A 23,114-nucleotide genomic window follows, 5' to 3' on the forward strand; every position below is an offset into this window, starting at 1 on the left:
CAACTTATTGGATGACTCATTCATAATCCATTCACCCAGTTCAATGTAACAGCAATAGATTTAGGCTACTACATGATACTCAAATGTTCCTTATACCCATCATGAGGTTACTACAACCTAGCCTATGAATTAAAGTTTACAACGTAGGTGCACACAGGTCGAGAGACAAATTTGAGGTGACAGACAGTGACATTCAATACCACCTTGCACACTCTTGCCTGCATCTTGCTGATATAGGGTGTAATCATGAGTCCAACAGTTGCAAACGAGAGTTTCTATTGGACAAATTCAGGTATGTTTATCCCTGTTTTGTTCCATTTGCTTCCATTTAAGAAACATTTTTTAACAGAATCGGCGGAATGAATACACCCCTGATCACGCGTAAACACAGTTCACTTTCATAGCAGCCACTTTGTATTCCTTGTCGCATCTATGCACTCTCCTCCACTCACCTCTTCCCTTCGCTTTTGGACTTCAGTGCACAACACATCAGCTGTATGTGACCAGGCGAAAAAACCTTTCCAAGCCAAACCGCTGCACACAGCCTACATCATTGTCACCATATTAGCTAAAGTAACGTCATAGTCAGCATAGCTTTTAGAACTAACACATTAGTAAACCCGCTACAATCATGCAGTAACGTTACAGTGTAGTCAGTAAGCAGTTACACCGGCAGCCCCGGTGGCAATATATTAGTCATACCAAAAGCTTACCTTGACTTGGAAGAGTTCCAGTGTTGTGTTGGAAAGTCATAGCCAGCTAGCTAACATAGCATCCCTCTGTTTGAGCAGGGTGTTTTAGTAGGCTAAACTAGCTAGCTGCATTTGCTAGCTAAGTAAGTGAAACTGAAACTGTTTTTTTGTTGTTGATTTTTTCAAAACTGTTCAACTATTGTCTTTCTCTTTGAGTCAACTACTCACCACATTTTATACACTGCAGTGCTAGCTAGCTGTAGCTTATGCTTTCAGTACTATATTCATTCTCTGATCTTTTGATTGGGTGGACAACATGTCAGTTCATGCTGGAAGAGCTCTGAAGTTGTCATAATTACTGTGTAAGTCTATGGAAGGGGGTGAGAACCATGAGCCTCCTAGGTTTTGAATTGAAGTCAATGTACCCGGAGGAGGACGGAAGCTAGCTGTCCTCCGGCTACAACATGGTGCTACCCTACAGAGTGCTCTTGAGGCTACTGTAGACCTTCTTTGCAAAATAGTGTGTTTTAATCAATTATTTGGTGACGTGATTATATTTAGTATAGTTTTATCTAAAAAAAACAATTTGAGTTTTTATGAAATTCAGATGGTTCTCCCCTTCCTCCTCTGAGGAGCCTCCACTGGTCTGATGCTAACCTTGTAGATGTAGATCTTAATTTGATCACTCTTTTGTTGCTGAGAATTTTCCTGCATAGCAGGGAATGCAAACTTGTAGTGTATTTGAGGTTTAAAAAGGCTTCTAGCCTCCCGAGTGGCGCAGCGGTCTAAGGCACTGCATCGCAGTGCTAGAGGCATCACTACAGACCCAGAGTTGTCCGGGTTAGGGGAGGTTTGGCCGGCCGGGATGTCCGGGGAGGGTTTGGCCGGTCGACTTCGGTCACCAGTTGTACGGTGTTTCCTCCGACACATTGGTGCGGCTGGCTTCCAGGTTAAGCGGCCAGTGTGTCAAGAAGCAGTGCGGCTTGGCAGGGCCGTCTTTCGGTGGACGCATGGCTCTCGACCTTCGCCTCTCCCGAGTCCGTAGGGGAGTTGCAGCGATGGGACAAGACTGTAACTACCAACTGGATATCACGAAATTGGGGAGAAAAAGGGGTAAAAAGTACAACAAGAAAAAAGTTTGTAGTTTCCACTTAAAAATGTCTGACTTGATTTGCCCTAACGAAAAATTTATCAACCCCTACAAACAATGTCCATTAATTATAATCCACATAATAATTTACATTTCCTGTTGTTGCAGGATTATATTCCTGCTGTAGCAAACTGGCTCAAATTAAGATCCTACATCTGTAAGTGAATTTAATATCAACTTATAAAGACCAAATGTGTAAACCGCTTCTGTTGTATTTATGACCAGGACAAGCAGTGGGAATAACCACCATGCTAATGTGTGTTATGATGATATGTATCATGCTAATCCAATGATGATGAGAATGACTCCCGAGTGGCGCAGTGGTCTAAGGCACTGCACCGCAGTGCTAGCTGTGCCACTAGAGATCCTGGTTCGAGTCCAGGCTCTGTCGCAGCCGGCCGCGACCGGGAGACCCATGGGTGGCGCACAATTGGTCCAGCGTCATCCAAGGTAGGGGAGGGTTTGGCCGGCAGGGATGTGAGTTCGTTTCCCACAGGGGGCCAGTATGAAAAAAATAAAAAATAAAATAATACATGTATGCATCCACTAACTGTAAGTTGCTCTGGATAAGAGCGTCTGCTAAATGACTAAAATGTAAATGTGTGTTGTGTGTTGTGTGTTGTGAGAGAGAGAGAGATGAAAGTCATCCTACACCATGTCTACAGAGCTGAGAATCCCTGGGTAAAACCATAGAGTCTCTTCCTGCCAAGGCACCCCTCTGGCATACGGCCACAGAGGAAAATTACTCTCTGAATTCACATTGTTCTCGTTTGTGTTTGTGCAACTCTGGACAGGCCAAACCCGAGAGCCAGCGGAGCCAAACGGATTAAAACATGATCTCACTGATAAAGGGGCAAACACTAAAGTGTGCCAGTGAACAATGCTCCAAAATGTCCTGAGCCAGCCGTCACAATGGACACATTTATCCACAGTCTCCAGCACAGTATTATTCAACAGTAATCCCTCCTGAATCACCACCCAAATGCACCACCACTACAGAATACAAACCAGAGCATTAGAACAGGCAGAAGTAAAGAATACAAAGGTTTAAAGCTGTGTTCCATGCTGCGTGGCCCACCACTCATAGTCTGTCTATCATTTTGAATGTATTAAAGTAATTGGTGCAGATAGTCAATCAAGTCCTCTCTCCTGTGTGAAGACAGGCAGACAGTCAATCAAGTCTTCTCTCCTGTGTGAAGACAGACAGTCAATGGAGGCTAGCTAGCCACATCAGGACTAAGTTACGGGGAGAGGGTGCTAGCCACATCAGGACTAAGTTACGGGGAGAGGGTGCTTGAGCACCGTAGCCTACAGCTAGGTTTAAATGATTATTGATATTCTACAGAAAATGACTTGTAAAATGCCATTATTGTCACCATAAATTACTACATAAAATGAATACATTACTTTATGAAAAAATGCATGACATCATAAAGACACAGATGTTACAATGACGACATTATGACCCAACTCTAAATAATGGATTCATAATCACGGCATGCTTATTCTATGGCTGCCACCAGAGATACCATAAAAAATCTATTCAACTTGAGAAAAAGGCTGAGAGACACTGATAGCTGTCAGTCCCACTCTAAAGGGCAATACATCTCCACAGCCTTCCTTGGAACTCTCCCCCTTTCACTTTCACACAAGAGAGAGTACTTGATTGACTGTGTCTTCACACAAGAGAGAGTAATTGATTGACTGTCTTCACACAAGAGAGAGTACTTGATTGACTGTGTCTTCACACAAGAGAGAGTACTTGATTTACTGTCTTCACACAAGAGAGAGTACTTGATTGACTGTGTCTTCACACAAGAGAGAGTAATTGATTGACTGTCTTCACACAAGAGAGAGTACTTGATTGACTGTGTCTTCACACAAGAGAGAGTACTTGATTGACTGTGTCTTCACACAAGAGAGAGTACTTGATTGACTGTGTCTTCACACAGGAGAGAGGACTTGATTGACTGTCTGTCTGTCTGTCTTCACACAGGAGGGAGGACTTGATTTACTATCTGTCTTCACACAGGAGAGAGGACTTGATTGACTGTCTGCCTGTCTTCACACAGGAGAGAGGACTTGATTGACTATCTGTCTTCACACAGAAAAGAGGACTTGATTGACTGTCTGCCTGTCTTCACACAGGAGAGAGGACTTGATTGACTATCTGTCTTCACACAGGAGAGAGGACTTGATTGACTATCTGTCTTCACACAGGAGAGAGGACTTGATTGACTGTCTATCTTCACACAGGAGAGAGGACTTGATTGACTGTCTGTCTTCACACAGGAGAGAGGACTTGATTGACTGTCTTCACACAGGAGAGAGGACTTGATTGACTGTCTATCTTCACACAGGAGAGAGGACTTGATTGACTGTCTGTCTTCACACAGGAGAGAGGACTTGATTGACTGTCTGTCTTCACACAGGAGAGAGGACTTGATTGACTGTCTGTCTGTCTGTCTGTCTCTTCAAGTAGCAGGGAGAAGTAATTCAAGGAGCAGAAAGAAGGGAAAGGAGGAGAAAGAGAAAGAGAGAGGAAAAGAAGAGTCACAGCTGTATGGGTTGTATGAGTTACTATTGCAGCAGCTTACTGTCTGCCTGAAGCTTACTGTCTGCCTGAAGCTTACTGTCTGCCTGAAGCTTACTGTCTGCCTGAAGCTTACTGTCTGCCTGAAGCTTACTGTCTGCCTGAATGAGAGGGAAATGGGGGGAAAGAGAGCCAGAGAAGAGAGATAGAGACAGAAAAAGAGGAAGACAGAGAGCACTGAGGAGCGAGACAGAGAAAGAACATTCCACAAGAGAGTGGAAATCACTTTAATTACATTTTCAATAATTGTTTCTTTCCAATCTACCACAGAAGCCTGCAATATACAGCGTTGACTGGTATTAGAAACAAAAGTTCAATTTAAAAACCGGGACAATCTCCAATATAAATCTGTACACATTACAAAGACTTATCCTTAATCCTTAAAGACAAAACCATATCTTCTGAGAAATATGGCCAATAAAAATGGGGAAAGCAGATAAAGAGACAGAGGGAATGAAATAGAGATAAAGAGACAGAGGGAATGAAATGAAGACAAAGAGACAGAGGGCATGAAATGGAGATAAAGAGACAGAGGGAATGAAATGGAGATAAAGAGACAGAGGGAATGAAATAGAGATAAAGAGACAGAGGGAATGAAATAGAGATAAAGAGACAGAGGGAATGAAATGAAGACAAAGAGACAGAGGGCATGAAATGGAGATAAAGAGACAGAGGGAATGAGATGGAGATAAAGAGACAGAGGGAATGAAATGGAGATAAAGAGACAGGGGGAATGAAATGGAGATAAAGAGACAGAGGGAATGAAATGGAGATAAAGAGACAGAGAATGAAATGAAGACAAAGAGACAGAGGTAATGAAATGGAGATAAAGAGACAGGGAATGAAATGGAGATAAAGAGACAGAGAATGAAATGGAGATAAAGAGACAGAGAATGAAATGGAGATAAAGAGACAGAGGGAATGAAATGGAGATAAAGAGACAGAGGGAATGAAATGGAGATAAAGAGACAGGGGGAATGAAATGGAGATAAAGAGACAGGGGGAATGAAATGGAGAAAAAGAGACAGAGGGAATGAAATGAAGACAAAGAGACAGAGGGAATGAAATGGAGATAAAGAGACAGGGAATGAAATGGAGATAAAGAGACAGAGGGAATTAAATGGAGATAAAGAGACAGAGGGAATGAAATGGAGATAAAGAGACAGAGGGAATGAAATGGAGATAAAGAGACAGGGGGAATGAAATGGAGATAAAGAGACAGAGAATGAAATGGAGATAAAGAGACAGAGGGAATGAAATGGAGATAAAGAGACAGGGAATGAAATGGAGATAAAGAGACAGAGGGAATAAAATGGAGATAAAGAGACAGGGGGAATGAAATGAAGATAAAGAGACAGAGGGAATGAAATGGAGATAAAGAGACAGGGGGAATGAAATGGAGATAAAGAGACAGAGGGAATGAAATGGAGATAAAGAGACAGGGAATGAAATGGAGCTAAAGAGACAGAGGGAATGAAATGGAGATAAAGAGACAGGGGGAATTAAATGAAGATAAAGAGACAGAGGGAATGAAATGGAGATAAAGAGACAGGGGGAATGAAATGAAGATAAAGAGACAGGGAATGAAATGAAGATAAAGAGACAGAGGGAATTAAATGGAGATAAAGAGACAGGGGGAATGAAATGGAGATAAAGAGACAGAGAATGAAATGGAGATAAAGAGACAGAGAATAAAATGGAGATAAAGAGACAGGGAATGAAATGGAGATAAAGAGACAGAGGGAATGAAATGGAGATAAAGAGACAGAGAATGAAATGGAGATAAAGAGACAGAGGGAATGAAATGGAGATAAAGAGACAGGGGGAATGAAATGAAGATAAAGAGACAGAGGGAATGAAATTGAGATAAAGAGACAGAGGGAATGAAATGGAGATAAAGAGACAGGGAATGAAATGAAGATAAAGAGACAGGGGGAATGAAATGAAGATAAAGAGACAGAGGGAATGAAATTGAGATAAAGAGACAGGGGGAATGAAATGAAGATAAAGAGACAGAGGGAATGAAATTGAGATAAAGAGACAGAGGGAATGAAATGGAGATAAAGAGACAGGGAATGAAATGAAGATAAAGAGACAGAGGGAATGAAATAGAGATAAAGAGACAGAGGGAATGAAATGGAGATAAAGAGACAGAGGGAATGAAATGGAGATAAGAGACATAGGGAATTAAATGGAGATAAAGAGACAGGGAATGAAATGGAGATAAAGAGACAGAGGGAATGAAATGGAGATAACGAGACAGGGAAAGAAATGGAGATAAAGAGACAGAGGGAATGAAATTGAGATAAAGAGACAGAGAATGAAATGGAGATAAAGAGACAGGGAATGAAATGGAGATAAAGAGACAGAGGGAATGAAATGGAGATAAACAGACAGAGGGAATTAAATGGAGATAAAGAGACAGGGAATGAAATGGAGATAAAGAGATAGGGAATGAAATGGAGATAAAGATACAGGGAGTGAAATGGAGAGAAAAAAAACAAGCAGCCTCTGAAAATTGATCAAAGTATCATAAAGGAACCAGATAAATAATGATGTCTCAGTCAAGTCAATTACAGTATACAGTACTAGTACAACACAATACACTGATTACATCACACAAACTATAAGCCTCCTAAAAGCCTTCCCTTTCGTGTCTAGTCCAGCAGAGCCTAAAGCAGATCAGATCAGTGACCTATGACCCGGCATCCCACAGTCCAACCAGCAGGCAGACTCTCAACGGCAGAGAATGACACTCACACACTCACCCACACACACACAGTCTGTCTGATGCTTATAACCTGATGGTGGTTTCTGTCAGCGGTTTCTGTCCCTCCTCACCTGATTCAGTGCTTCATTGGTTTTAATTAGCAATGTTACTACCAGACCAGAATAATCACTTATGCAAACGAGCTCTAACTGTTTCTGTAATCCAGAATGTTTAATTCATGCGCCCTCTGCCACCCCCGGTATCATGAATCTTGGCCTCCCGCACCACGGCCAAGGTTACAGAGGGCCAGATACTTCCATCAGTCAATCTGTCCTCCCTCCCTGTCCCGGCCCTGCAACTCTCTGAGACCGCCTGCAAAGAGTTCTGAGACTCTGAAAAAGTGCTTCACTGGGCAAATTGGGACTGTCAGAGAAATAGAGAGAGAAAGAGAGCAGAGAGAGAGAGAGACCTCTGTCGTCTGACCTCAAACTCAGGTAATATAATCTTCATTGACCCCTATATCCTACCACACTGTGTTGAAAACTGTGACCATGTTGCATCTGTGACTGCGTGTGGCTCTCAGTGATACTGTATGTTGATTTATACTAAGGATGGAGGTCATCGTCATGCATAATTCAATGTTTATTTTAGTCTAATGCTTGACTTTATTCCCCAGTGAGGCTGCTTGAGGTATGTTTAATGTCAGACCATGTCAGACCATGTCTACAGTTGAAAGGGGAAAGGGGGTAATGGGCCATTGAGATTTGGTTTAATGTGGTTCAGTAAAAATAAGAAAGCACTTTTTTAGTTTTTCATGTGTGCTCCTTAAGGGTGTGTGTGTGTGTGAATGTGAATGTGTATGTGTGTGTGTGTATGTGTGTGACTGTGTGTGTATGTGTGTGTGTGTGTGTCTGTGTGTGCACCTTGAGGGAGTGTGTGGGTGTGTGGGTGTGTAGTACTGTAGCAGTGGTGGCTTGTGGCACTTTAAATGGGGAGGACGGGCTTATAGTAATGGCTGGAACGGAATATATGGAATGGTATCGAACTCATCAAACACCTGGTTTTCCATGTGTTAGATACCATTCCATTCACTCCATGCCATCCATTACTATGAGCCGTCCTCTATGTTCCACTCTCTCCTGCACACTGTGTGATGCATGTTCAAACTGCTCCTCAGCCTTTGATTATACTGCCTGGCCTTCTGTACTTTACGGCTGGTCTGTCAGAGTAGGAGAGGCTTCATGCCACCAGGGGCTCTCAGTGACTCTGATCCCTGCCGAGGTGAGGGAATCTGGGCATAGGAGATCTGAGGGACCCCCTGGATCTCCCACCATGGGGGTACCACAGCGAAGTGGAAGTGGGGCGAGTGTTAAGCAGGGGGTTGGGCTAAGGGCTTGGACATTCGACTGCTTTTTCACCAAGGAATATTGGTGACTCATTTTAGGAAACTAGGCGTATGTCGCGCGTCACTACTTCACAGGAGAGCCATTTGAACTTTTAAAAAATCTAAATGCATTTTCTGGCAGAAATGCCTTCTGGAACATGTGAACTTTCATGTGCCTCAATAACAAACTTGTATGCCATCTGTAAATACGAATAAAATTGTTAAATTACGAGCCTAGTTGGTTTAGCACAGAAAAAGACAGCAACCTTCCCGCTAGCCATGATTGGCTGAGATAATGAGTGAGCTGGACATGCCGAGAGATGAGTTCAGATTGGTCTGCCATGTAGCACGCTTCTGTCTATAATATGAGCTGGTCAGTATGTGTAGGTAATCCTTTCTAACGCAGCTTGTTTGAAAGATATCACGTAGTAGACCTGCATAAGTGTTGCTCTCCACTTTCTGGAGGACCGTGTTCTGAAATCTGTGGAATTAGAGTATGATAGCTAAGGAGATGGAGAAAATGCTGGCGTTTGATTGCAAATATGCAGACGTAGTCAAAAAGAGAACACACAGAAGCCTGTGGTATCAAACACCTGTCTCTGGATTGCATCTTCAAACTAAGGACAACAATGGCATCCGTGACAGAGAGGGAGAAGCATCCATCCATGTATACGGGTAAGAGAGTCTAGCTAGCTACATTTTCAGATATTACATGTTTCAAATGTTGTCAGAAAGTAATTTTCATTTCAAGTTAAAGTGTACTGTTAGCTAGCTTGTTAACGTTAGCTGGCTGGCTAGCTAGCAAACGTTACATGTATGATCTGTGTAGTAATATTAGTAGTATCTCAGAGTCATTTGCATTGCTAGTTACAGACTAATGTTAGCTAGCTAACATTGAACCTGGTTGGTTAGCTACCTGCAGATTCATGCAGGGAAATAACGTTATGAGTTGGGATTATTATACCTCTTTAAGGAATACCTGGAATAGTATAACAGTAATCCTTCTACCCCCCCATAAAAAAAAGGGGGTGGTTGTCCCACTGGCTATCCTAAGTTGAATGCACCAATTTGTAAGTCGCTCTGGATAAGAGCGTCTGCTAAATGACTTAAATGTAAATGTAAATGATGGTTCATTGTTTAGCTAGCTAGCTACATGTCTAAACAAAAGTCTCCGCTATGCAAGTAACTATTCAATAGAATGTTTATGATGTCACTGCTACAACTGTCGATAGATGTAGCTGATACATTTGCTCTGGCTATCTACTCCGATTTCAGAGCACTCTTGTCTGAGTGTGCCAGAGCGCAGAATAACTGACGAATTTACGAACACTCAACACCCGTTGAATATGGCCGGTGTCAGTAAACGTTGGGGAAAAAGCGTAATTAAATTGTTGCCAGCAGCAGAGTTGCAGTCACCAACGCTCTGGATAACATAAAAACAGCCTAACCAGCTCTGCTAAGGCGAGTAAAATGGTCAGAGTGAACTGTTCTAGCCAACTTTAGCCAGTTAGCTTGGGTGCTTAACTGCTGTTGTTAGGGCAGAACGCTCGGATCAACCCTACTTTTCGGCCAGAGTGTCTAGACTAAACTGACCCCAACCCTGATGGGCACTACAGCTGCTACAGTACAACAGACTGACCCCAACCCTGATGGGCACTACAGCTGCTACAGTACAACAGACTGACCCCAACCCTGATGGGCACTACAGCTGCTACAGTACAACAGACTGACCCCAACCCTGATGGGCACTACAGCTGCTACAGTACAACAGACTGACCCCAACCCTGATGGGCACTACAGCTGCTACAGTACAACAGACTGACCCCCAACCCTGATGGGCACTACAGCTGCTACAGTACAACAGACTGACCCCAACCCTGATGGGCACTACAGCTGCTACAGTACAACAGACTGACCCCAACCCTGATGGGCACTACAGCTGCTACAGTACAACAGACTGACCCCAACCCTGATGGGCACTACAGCTGCTACAGTACAACAGACTGACCCCAACCCTGATGGGCACTACAGCTGCTACAGTACAACAGACTGACCCCAACCCTGATGGGCACTACAGCTGCTACAGTACAACAGACTGACCCCAACCCTGATGGGCACTACAGCTGCTACAGTACAACAGACTGACCCCAACCCTGATGGGCACTACAGCTGCTACAGTACAACAGACTGACCCCAACCCTGATGGGCACTACAGCTGCTACAGTACAACAGACTGACCCCAACCCTGATGGGCACTACAGCTGCTACAGTACAACAGACTGACCCCAACCCTGATGGGCACTACAGCTGCTACAGTACAACAGACTGACCTCAACCCTGATGGGCACTACAGCTGCTACAGTACAACAGACTGACCCCAACCCTGATGGGCACTACAGCTGCTACAGTACAACAGACTGACCCCAACCCTGATGGGCACTACAGCTGCTACAGTACAACAGACTGACCCCAACCCTGATGGGCACTACAGCTGCTACAGTACAACAGACTGACCCCAACCCTGATGGGCACTACAGCTGCTACAGTACAACAGACTGACCCCAACCCTGATGGGCACTACAGCTGCTACAGTACAACAGACTGACCCCAACCCTGATGGGCACTACAGCTGCTACAGTACAACAGACTGACCCCAACCCTGATGGGCACTACAGCTGCTACAGTACAACAGACTGACCCCAACCCTGATGGGCACTACAGCTGCTACAGTACAACAGACTGACCCCAACCCTGATGGGCACTACAGCTGCTACAGTACAACAGACTGACCCCAACCCTGATGGGCACTACAGCTGCTACAGTACAACAGACTGACCCCAACCCTGATGGGCACTACAGCTGCTACAGTACAACAGACTGACCCCAACCCTGATGGGCACTACAGCTGCTACAGTACAACAGACTGACCCCAACCCTGATGGGCACTACAGCTGCTACAGTACAACAGACTGACCCCAACCCTGATGGGCACTACAGCTGCTACAGTACAACAGACTGACCTCAACCCTGATGGGCACTACAGCTGCTACAGTACAACAGACTGACCCCAACCCTGATGGGCACTACAGCTGCTACAGTACAACAGACTGACCCCAACCCTGATGGGCACTACAGCTGCTACAGTACAACAGTTGTTGAAGTCTCCTATTTTCTTATTCTTAAATCCTGGTCTTCACTGATCTGAGAGGGTTGGGTGAAGGGCTGGCCCTGATTGGGCGTGTGATTGGGCGAAGTGCCGGCCCTGATTGGGCGTGTGATTGGGCGGAGGGCCGGCCCTGATTGGGCGTGTGATTGGGCGGAGGGCCAGCCCTGATTGGGCGTGTGATTGGGCGAAGGGCCGGGCCCTGATTGGGTGTGTGAAAATTACATGACAGTCCCAGAGCACAGCAGACAATAATCTCCTAACCTCCCTAGATCCCACAGTTTATATACAAGGTGTTTACCTGTTTATTATGGCATGTTTGTATTGACATTGTGGACAGATACAGAGATGTGCGTGTGCGTGTGTGTATTCCTCCAAGTTCCTGAGCGTTGTTAAATAGAGGATAAACATTTGGTGAAGATTCAAGCACACAACACATTTTAAGGTGTGCTGGGGAAAAACTAAACATGTTTTTATTTGCCAAAGCAACATTTTCATCAGGGTTTACATAAGGTTTAATTTCAACAAACTTTTCTGCAGTTGCTACATACAGTACATTTTATAAATTAATGGTATCCATTGATTCTTGAAGAATATAACTTATAAATGCCTCATGAGCTTAGTTCAACTGTTGTACCCCATCAGAACCCAAAATAAAATATTGTTTTACTCTGATGTTTGTAAACAAAGTAAATGTAAACAAACACTGTATAGCTTCAAAACATGGTTACAACTATCATTTTGATATCATAGATGGTCAGTCCTTGCATCCATAGCTCTGCCAATGAATTTGAGAGTGGTTACATTTCTCCAGCCCCATCCCTCAGCCTTTTACCGAAACAGTGGCGGGGAGTACGCTTTCTTATTGTTTCAACTGCTGATTGCCGTTTTAATGTTCAGGGATATAGTCACAATGCAACCATACTTTTTCTGTTTATGCCCTCAAAATATGCAGCAGCGCTCAGCTTGAGACAACTTTGATTAGACAAACTGATTAGATAAAAACTAATTTCACCCCGTCTGAAAAGATGCAGCCATTCACATCGAAGTGAACTCTCCCCTCTTTTTTTACACTTTGAGAGGAGAGGGACAGAGGGTATGGTTCTCCACAGACATTGACATTGGGACTGGGTCAGGTTCAGGTGAGACAGAGATGTCAGGATACAACAGGAGAATGTCATATTCTGTCTGAAACCACCAGAGACACACAGGCTAACCAAGATGTACTGCAGGCCAACCAAGACGCACTGCAGGCCAACCAAGACGCACTGTAGGCCAACCAAGATGTACTGCAGGCCAACCAAGATGCACTGCAGGCCAACCAAGATGCACTGCAGGCCAACCGATATGTACTGCAGGCCAACCAAGATGTACTGCAGGCCAACCAAGATGTACTGCATAACAACATGATGCTATAGCAGGTTATCGTTAACAGAAATAAAAGGTAGGAGAAGAAAGTATACTCACCACGCCCCATTGGCTCAGACATGCGCATCCTGTCCTGCTGCTGCCTTCCCATTGGTTGTGAGCACCCCAGCGACCGGTAGTCCTCGGCTGTGATTGGTGCAGTCTGGTGGACAGCATCTCCTGCACTCTCCTATTGGGTGGAAGTGATGGAGTTTTCAATTCAATTACTCATAAGTATCTTATTTTATTTTTTAAACAAGACAAAATGTTTTTTTTTCTTTTTGGGGGGGAGTATCAATTATGAAGCGAGTGATTGGTTAATGAGACCATAAGGGAATACCAAACGATGTTCACGGAGAATCAAAACCCTTAGAGTTTAACTCAGGCCAAAGAACCGGCTACTAATTGCACTTAAATGATTAGTGAATTCAAGTAATTAAAGTCGTAGAGAAAAAAAATAGTAATAATTTTCATCCAATGATATGCATTATTTCCTAAGAGAGCTTTTTATTTAACTTTTAGAATTGTGTCTCTCTTACATTCAATACGTCCAAACTGACTTTCTCAAAATGGCGGCTCCTCAGCTACTGCATTCGGATGTGGTTTTCCTGGTATTTCTCCTCAGCAAGTCTCCTGTAGTGTTACATTATAATATACAGGTAACTGCCAAAATAATGGAAACACTTGAGTAAATGAGGGATACAAAATATATTGAAAGTAGGTGCTTCCACACAGGTGTGGTTCCTGAGTTAATTAAGCACTTAACATTCCATCATTCTTAGGGTATAAAAATGCTGGGCAGGCCATTATTTTGTGTTACAGGAGGGGGTCGCAGTTCCGGAGCGACCCACTAGGTGTCATCCTCCCACAACCTTAGGCACCTCCTCACTCACAGTCTGGACTAATCATGATCATATTGGTGTCACCTGTGTCTACCTGTTCAACTGTGTATTTATGCCCTCACTTCCCTTGCTCAGTTTTCTCTGCTAGTTTCACTATGCCTAGCAGTACTAATCAGTGTCTGATCGCGGGACGTATGGACAGGTACGTGAGAAGTGTTCTCCCGGTTTATTTATTATTTCAGTCACAGTTAGTATTTCGTATTTTGGCTGTCAGCCTGTTTTTTGGAGTCTTATTTGCGCCGCCTTTCTTTTTCTTGTAAAGTCTGTTATTTTGTATCCTGGCTTCAGGACCATCAGTAAAGATCATTGTTTCACCACCTACTGTCAAACCTGCACCGCACCTGGGTCACACCTCACACCAACCCTTACAGAAAACTGAGCCAATATGGACCCAGCGGAGGCAGCACAGTATCATAGTACATTGGAACACAGGGAGCCATGCTGAACCAGCACGACCGCAGCCTGCAGCAGATCACTGAGAATCTCCGCCAGCTGACGATCGCCGTGCAGAGCCGGGTGGACACCCGACCAGCCCCGCAGCCGGCAGAGCGGAAGCCGTGTCTCCTGTCTCGCCTGCGACATCGCGGGAACCCCGCCTACCACCTCCGGAGAGGTACGACGGACGTCCAGAGGGCTGCAGGGAATTCCTCACCCAGTGTTCCCGGATATTCAGCCTACAACCCTCCTCCTTCCCGACGGAGCAGGGCCGGGTGGCCTACATTATCACTCTGTTGATGGGTCGGGCCCTTTCCTGGGCTACCGCGGAGTGGGAGAGCCAAACTCCGGCATGCTCCGATTCCTACTTATTCACCCGGGAGCTACGCAAGGTGTTCGACACCTCTCGGGTGGTGTCGGGACACGAGTCCGTGAGGCGGCTCACGGCCTGTCGGCAGGGTGACCGCTCGGTGGCGGACTACTCCATGGAGTTCCGGACCCGGGCTCGAGAGGCAGGATGGGAGGAGGCCGCCCTGGTCATCCTTTACACTCAGGGGCTATCGGAGGGGATGGAGGACGAACTCTCCTTCAGGGAGCTGCCTGAGCGACTGGACGGCCTCATCAACCTCTCGGTGCGGGTAGACAATAGGCGTCGTTAGAGGGTGCACGAGAGAGGCATGACGCAAGGCACGCCTCCGCGTCCCCCTATCAGCCTGGAGAAGCCGGGTAAACGAAAGGGCTCGCTAGTATCGGGAGGGGTGCTAGCGAGCCGGAACCAAAACCCCAACTCCAGAGACTCCCGACTTTTCTCCCCGTCAGGGTTCAGTGGGACCGCGCTGCGTGTCGGGCGCATGCACTCGTGGATTCTGGGGCCGCGGGAAACCTGAAGGACGCGGGGCTGGCCCAAGGGTGGAGCGTTCCGTTACTCTCCCTTTCCGAGCCGGTTCCGGTCATGGGCCTGGACGGCCGGCCGTTGGGGTCGGGCTTCATCACCCAGCGCACAGTCCCTGTGCATGTCCGGGTGGCGGGAGGGCTATGGGAGGATATCCAGTTTTTCATTGTGGACTTTCCGGAGTGTCCCCTCATCCTCGGGCACCCCTGGCTGGTCACCCACAAACCCTGGATAGACTGGTCCACGGGGCGGCTCATCCTGAAGGAAGGCTCCGCCCCCGTGTCCCATTCCGGTCTCCACCGACCACATATCAGCCCAGACCACCTACCAGTCCTCACCTCTTCCCCAGGTCCCGCACTCCGAATGGCCTATTGCCATACAGACTCCGTCACCGGCCCAGACCTGGCAGGCGTTCCCCGGGTGTATTGGGATCTGGGGGAGGTGTTTAGTAAGAGGCGTGCCAAGGGCCTACCTCCTCACAGGCCATATGACTGCGCGAACGATCTCCTGCCGGGCGCCATGCCCACATGAGGGCAATTGTTTTCCTTGTCCCGGCTGGAGACGCTGGCCATGAGGGAGTACATTAATGAGGCACTCGTCGAGGGTCACATCCGTCCCTCTACCTCACCCGCGGGCGCGGGCTTCTTATTCGTGGGGAAAAAGGACGGTGGGCAGCGGCCGTGCATTGATTACCGGAAGCTCAATGACATCACGGTTAAGAACCGCTACCCCCTCCCCCTGATGACGACGGCATTCGAGTCATTGCAGGGAGCCCGGGTCTTCACCAAGCTGGACTTATGTAATGCCTACAACCTGGTGAGGATTCGGGAGGGGGACGAGTGGAAGACTGCATTTAATACACCCAGTGGGCATTACGAATACCAAGTCATGCCGTTTGGTCTAGCAACGCGCCTGCTGTGTTCCAGGCATTGGTCAATGATGTGCTCCGGGACCTCCTTGACTACAGCTTCTTCATGTATTTGGATGACATCCTCATATTTTCAAAGGACATGAGTGAACACCAGCAGCACGTTCGGCAGGTCCTCCAATGCCTTTCTCCGTCACCAGCTCTACGTCAAGGCGGAGAAGTGTGTGTTCCACACTGAGACAGTCTCCTTCCTGGGGTTCATCGTCACCCAGGGGGACCTACGGATGGACCCAGCCACGTATCCGATCTCACCTGCCATCCGGGGGGCTGAGGTACTACGCCTCCAGCAACCCAGCTACGTGGAGTCAGCGACTGGCGTGGGCAGAGTACTCCCACAAAACCCTTCTCTGCTCGTCCATCGGCCTGTCCCCCTTCCAGTGCCAATACGGGTACCAACCCCCCCCCCCTATTCCCCGAGCAAGAGTAGGAGGCGGCGGTCCAGTCGGTTCAGGCCCACATCAGTTGCTGGAGGCAGGTACGGGCGGCGCTTAAGCGGGCCTCGGTCAGGTCTGAACATCAGGCCGAACGCAGGCGTCGCCCGGCCCTGGTCTTTTGCCCGGGACAGAGGGTGTGGCTCTCCATGCGGGATCTTCCCCTCCACGTGGAGTCCAGGAAGCTGTCCCCCCCGGTTCGTCGGGCCATTCAGAGTGGTCCGGCGAGTCAACCCAGTGGCCTACCGCCTGTAACTTCCCCCCACCATGCGGGTGCATCCCACTTTCCATGTGTCCCTCCTCAAGCCCGTAGCCACCTGTCCCCTGGCTCCCCCTCCTCGTCCTGTTCCCCCGCTGCACCTCGTCGGAGGGCAGCCGGCTTTTACTGTGGACCGGATCCTGGACTGCCTGCGGGTGGGGAGGAGTCTCCAATTTCTGGTGGACTGGGAGGGTTGTGGGCCGGAGGAGCGGTCGGAGGGACATTCTGGACCCAGGGCTGATAACAACATTCCGTCGCCTCCACCCGGAGGCGCTGAGGTGAACAGCTGGGGCCATTCGTCGGGGGGGGCACTGTTACAGGAGGGGGTCGCAGTTCCGGAGCGACCCACTAGGTGTCATCCTCCAACAACCTTAGGCACCTCCTCACTCACAGTCTGGACTAATCATGATCCTATTGGTGTCACCTGTGTCTACCTGTTCACCTGTGTATTTATGCCCTCACTTCCTTGTGTTCCCTTGCTCAGTTTTCTCTGCTAGTTTCACTATGCCTAGCAGTACTAATCAGTGTCTGATCGCGGGACGTATGGACAGGTACGTGAGAAGTGTTCTCCCGGTTTATTTATTATTTCAGTCACAGTTAGTATTTCGTATTTTGGCTGTCAGCCTGTTTTTTGGAGTCTTATTTGCGCCGCCTTTCTTTTTCTTGTAAAGTCTGTTATTTTGTATCCTGGCTTCGGGACCATCAGTAGAGATCCTTGTTTCACCATCTCTGCCTAATGCCTACTGTCTATCCTGCACCGCACCTGGGTCACACCTCACACCAACCCTTACAATTTTGGCCATTATTTTGGCTACCATGGCTATGCCCCGATAGGATGACAATGCCCCCATCCACAGGGCACAAGTGGTCACTGAATGATTTGATGAGCATGAAAACAATGTAAACCACATGCCATGGCCGTCTCAGTCACCAGATCTCAACCCAATTGAACACTTATGGGAGATTCTGGAGCAGCACCTGAGACAGCGTTTTCCACTACCATCAACAAAACACCAAATGATGGAATTTCTCATGGAAGAATGGTGTCGCATCCCTCCAATAGCGTCCCAGAATTGTAGAATCTATGCCAAGGCGCATTGAAGCTGTTCTGGCTCGTGGTTGCCCAACACCCTATTAAGACACTGGCGCAGTGGTCTAAGGCACTGCATCGCAGTGCTAGCTGTGCCACTAGAGATCCTGGTTCGAATCCAGGCTCTGTCGTAGCCGGCTGCGACCGGGAGAGCCATGGGGCGGCGCATAATTGGCTCTGCATCGTCCAGGGTAGGGGAGGGAATGGCCGGCAGGGATGCTCAGTTGGTAGAGCATGGCGTTTGCAACGTCAGGGTTGTGGGATAATTTCCCACGTGGGGCCAGTATGAAAAATAAAAGTATGTATGCACTCACTAACTGTAAGTCGCTCTGGATAAGAGCGTCTGCTAAATGACTAAAATGTAAATGTAATGTTGATGTTTCCTTTATTTTGGCAGTTACCTGTAGATGAATGATGCAACACAATATAAAAGTGAGGTAGTAGTGGGTTATGTTGGTCATTAAGACTAGGAAGTCATACCACTCTAGTTATCAACCAGAAACAACAGGGTGTGGGAAAGAGGGAGAGAGGAGGAAAGAGAGAAAGAGAGGAGAGAGAGAGAGAGTTAAATAAAGAGATATAAAGTGAGAGGCAGAAGAAGAGGGAGAGAGAGAGGGCAGGGAGAGGAGGAGAGAGAGAAGGTCATGGTCTGTATAATATCAGCGTCCTGCTAAAAGATAGAACTCCATAGAGCGCTTTACTAGCCCTGTTGCCTGGCCTGTTGTCCTTCCCATCTATCCCATTCTGTCGCTCTCAGTACCGTTCCCTGTAGACAGGTCTCCAACACAGTTCAGCCCAAGGAAATTAGGGCAGGGGAGAATGCATTTACACAAATCTCTCCTCATCTTTAAAGGGAACCCAGCCATGCATCAGCCCCAGGAGAATCCCAACGGGACCTCACAGGCTCTATACTGGTCATGGACCGAATGAATGAATGGTGTGTGTGTGTGTGTTTGTGTGTGTGGTTGTCCTACCTAAGCCTCTTGGCCTTGTCGTCGGCAGCCTGCAGCTTCCTCAGCCTCATTCTCTCCCTGGGGGTCATTCTGTCTAGCTCTGACTTCTCCCTCAGTGTCTGCAGGTGCACCTTCCTCTGCCTGTTCAAAGGGCAAAGGGCAACTGTCAGAGGTTGGGAGGGCTGGAGCATTGGCGAGTAAGATAGGTCAGAGGTCAGATACTCCTACACACAATTACCTCTGCTCTGTTCATTAAAAAAATGTATATTTGCTGTCTTAATGGGATTTTGAATTTACCATGGCAAAAAGAGATACTGTGCACTGTAAACACCTCAGTGTGGTGGGTTTGATTTAATTATAGTGTTTACCTTTTGGAGGTCACTTCCTATGTAAATGTAAATATGTCTTTCAACATGTAATGTATGTAACAAGGTCATTTAGAGTGAGATGGGCAGTAATCAGACAAACAATTTACATGTGAAAGAGATTATCTAATCCAGAGGGATATTAATTGGAGATTCAAATCTGTCTCCCACGATCCTCTAACCAGAATTTATGCCCTAACCCTAACCCTAACCGAAAGCCTAACCCTAACCCTAAACCTAACCCTCAACCTAGCTTCATGTCCACATCCCAGTTCAACCCTAGCCTCATATTACCTTGATTTATCTTGACTAACCTGTACCCCGCACGTTGACTGGTACCGGTACCGCACATTGACTGGGTACCAGTACCGCACATTGACTGGGTCCCTGTACCGCACATTGACTGGGTACCAGTACCGCACATTGACTGGGTCCCGGTACCGCACATTGACTGGGTCCCGGTACCACACATTGACTGGGTCCCGGTACCACACATTGACTGGGTCCCTGTACTGCCTGTATATAGCCTTGTAATTGTTATTTTACTGTGCTACTTTTTTTATTCTTCTTTAGTTTATTTATTTTATTTTTAGCAAATATTTTCTTACTTACTTTTAAAAAAGTCTGCATTGTTGGTTAAGGGCTTGTAAGTAAGCATTTCACGGAAAGGTCTACACCTTTTGTATTCGGCGCATGTGACAAATTTGACCCTAACCCTAGCTTCATGTCCACATCCCAACCCTAACCCCAACCACATCCCTTACCCAAGCTTCATGCCCACATCCCAGTTCAACCCTAACCCTAGCTTCATGCCCACATCCCAGTTCAACCCTAACCCTAGCTTCATGTCCACATCCCAGTTCAACCCTAACCCTAGCTTCATGTCCACATCCCAGTTCAACCCTAACCCTAGCTTCATGTCCACCTCCCAGTTCAACCCTAACCCTAGCTTCATGTCCACATCCCAGTTCAACCCTAACCCTAGCTTAATGTCCACATCCCAGTTCAAACCTAACCCTAGCTTCATGTCCACATCCCAGTTCAACCCCTAACCCTAGCTTCATGTCCACATCCCAGTTCAACCCTAACCCTAGCTTCATGTCCACATCCCAGTTCAACTCTAACCCTAGCTTCATGTCCACATCCCAGTTCAATCCTAGCTTCATGTCCACCTCCCAGTTCAACCCTAACCCTAGCTTCATGTCCACATCCCAGTTCAACCCTAACCCTAGCTTCATGTCCACATCCCAGTTCAACCCTAACCCTAGCTTCATGTCCACATCCCAGTTCAACCCTAACCCTAGCTTCATGTCCACCTCCCAGTTCAACCCTAACCCTAGCTTCATGTCCGCATCCCAGTTCAACCTAACCCTAGCTTCATGTCCACATCCCAGTTCAACCCTAACCCTAGCTTCATGTCCACCTCCCAGTTCAACCCTAACCCTAGCTTCATGTCCACATCCCAGTTCAACCCTAACCCTAGCTTCATGTCCACCTCCCAGTTCAACCCTAACCCTAGCTTCATGTCCACATCCCCAGTTCAACCCTAACCCTAGCTTCATGTCCACATCCCAGTTCAACCCTAACCCTAGCTTCATGTCCACCTCCCAGTTCAACCCTAACCCTAGCTTCATGTCCACATCCCAGTTCAACCCTAACCCTAGCTTAATGTCCACATCCCAGTTCAAACCTAACCCTAGCTTCATGTCCACATCCCAGTTCAACCCTAACCCTAGCTTCATGTCCACATCCCAGTTCAACCCTAACCCTAGCTTCATGTCCACATCCCAGTTCAACTCTAACCCTAGCTTCATGTCCACATCCCAGTTCAATCCTAGCTTCATGTCCACCTCCCAGTTCAACCCTAACCCTAGCTTCATGTCCACATCCCAGTTCAACCCTAACCCTAGCTTCATGTCCACATCCCAGTTCAACCCTAACCCTAGCTTCATGTCCACATCCCAGTTCAACCCTAACCCTAGCTTCATGTCCACCTCCCAGTTCAACCCTAACCCTAGCTTCATGTCCACATCCCAGTTCAACCCTAACCCTAGCTTCATGTCCACATCCCAGTTCAACCCTAACCCTAGCTTCATGTCCACCTCCCAGTTCAACCCTAACCCTAGCTTCATGTCCACCTCCCAGTTCAACCCTAGCTTCAACCACAATTCTAACTCTAACTATAAGGTGTGTAGAATTCCATTAAACAAGTCATCAGGGGAAGTATGTAAAAAGTGGAATAACACAATCATGTCACTGACCAGTTAATAAGCGTAACATCATATCAGAGAATCATATCATGCATAATCTCAAGTTAATCACAATTTCTCACAACCATATCGCATTGTCCATATGCTACCAAGGCACCTTGGCAAGTCATTACAGATGCGGTCTGTCAGGCACCAAATGACATGATCGTGGCAATCCTAAAGAGATGGGTGTGGTTAATGCTAAAACCTAGACCTAATCTGGGCTTTCTCTGTAGCATGTTACACCTGGCTGCTCTGACATCTAGGAGTGTGTGGCCAGCTAAGCTAATGATGACAGGCACCTTCCCTGATTGGTGCCAGTTTGAATCAGTGACGGTCTGGTTTGTTTAAGAGACAGCTGCTACTAACTGTGCTTCCATGTCTGAGTGAGTGAGGAAATGTGAGTGTGAGGAAGTGAGAGAGAGAGAGGGAGATTGAGAGAGAGAGAGAGAGAGAGAGAGAGAGAGAGAAAGATAGAGAGGGGGTTATGTAGAGGGACAGAGTATGGCAGTATTTGTGTGTGTTTGGGTAAATGCTTGAAAATCCCTCTGTACTGATGCAGCCACATAGCTCTAAACTGAGGAGCCAGTGTTCATTCTTCATGTCTGAGGATGATAGTGGTTTTAGTTATTCTCTTAATAACCCAAACCAAAGACAAACCATACAGAATATAGAGCATGTCCTTACATCGCTTTCAATATCTGTGCTGCGTCTCTTTCTACTGCCGATGACTTGTCTCTCAGTGTCAGACTGCAGAACTTGTGTTTTAAGATCTGGAGAGAGAGCGAGAGAGAAAGACAGAGAAAGAGAAAGGGAGGGGGAAAGAGAGAGAATAAAAGAGAGAGAAAGAGAGAGATAAAGAAAGGTTGACATGATCAATATTATTGCTTTATTACTAACAGTCTAGTGTCTCTCTCTCTCTCAGCATTATAGAGGGTGGTACTATCTCTGTGTCCCGCATTCTCTCACTGAAATCTTTTAACAAGAGAAAAGAGGGACATGGAGGGTAAACCACAGGGGAGAGAGTGAGAGAGAGGAAGAGAGAAAAAGAGCGATAGAGAAAGAGAGCGATAGAGCGCGAGAGAGGGAGGGAATATTCACAGGACAATAGAAGAAACTTGTCATGGACACCAGTCACGCCCCACACTGGATACAAATAGAGGGAGAGATGGAGGAGGAAGAGAGATGGAGGAGGAGAGATGGAGGAGGAGAGTTGGAGGAGGAGAGATAGAGAAGGAGGAGGAGAGATGGAGGAGGCGGGGAGATATGGAGGAGGAGAGACGGAGGAGGCGGAGGGAGAGATGGAGGAGAGATGGAGGAGGAGAGAGAGGAGGAGAGATGGAGGAGGAGAGATGGAGGAGGAGAGATGGAGGAGGAGGAGATATGGAGGAGGAGAGATGGAGGAGGCGGAGGGAGAGATGGAAGAGGAGAGATAGAGGAGGCGGAGGGAGAGATGGAGGAGGAGAGATAGAGATGGAGGAGGAGAGGGAGAGATGGAGGGATAGAGATGG

The 23,114-nt window shown here is 47.0% G+C and overlaps 1 protein-coding gene across 1 annotated transcript in view; it reads right to left on the reverse strand.

Annotated features, from left to right (window-relative positions):
* LOC123487506 (serine/threonine-protein kinase Nek11-like) overlaps window positions 1-23,114 on the reverse strand; it is a gene marked incomplete at its 5' end in the record, with an annotated part of 74,756 nt that overhangs the window by 21,492 nt on the left and 30,150 nt on the right. The window contains 4 exon segments of the mRNA XM_045218714.1: window positions 13,160-13,289; window positions 13,639-13,732; window positions 19,011-19,130; window positions 22,291-22,376. Of these exon segments, the coding sequence (XP_045074649.1) occupies window positions 13,160-13,289; window positions 13,639-13,732; window positions 19,011-19,130; window positions 22,291-22,376 (430 nt within the window).

Source organism: Coregonus clupeaformis, unplaced genomic scaffold (genome assembly GCF_020615455.1).
Source record: "Coregonus clupeaformis isolate EN_2021a unplaced genomic scaffold, ASM2061545v1 scaf1749, whole genome shotgun sequence".
Lineage (NCBI taxonomy): Eukaryota > Metazoa > Chordata > Actinopteri > Salmoniformes > Salmonidae > Coregonus > Coregonus clupeaformis.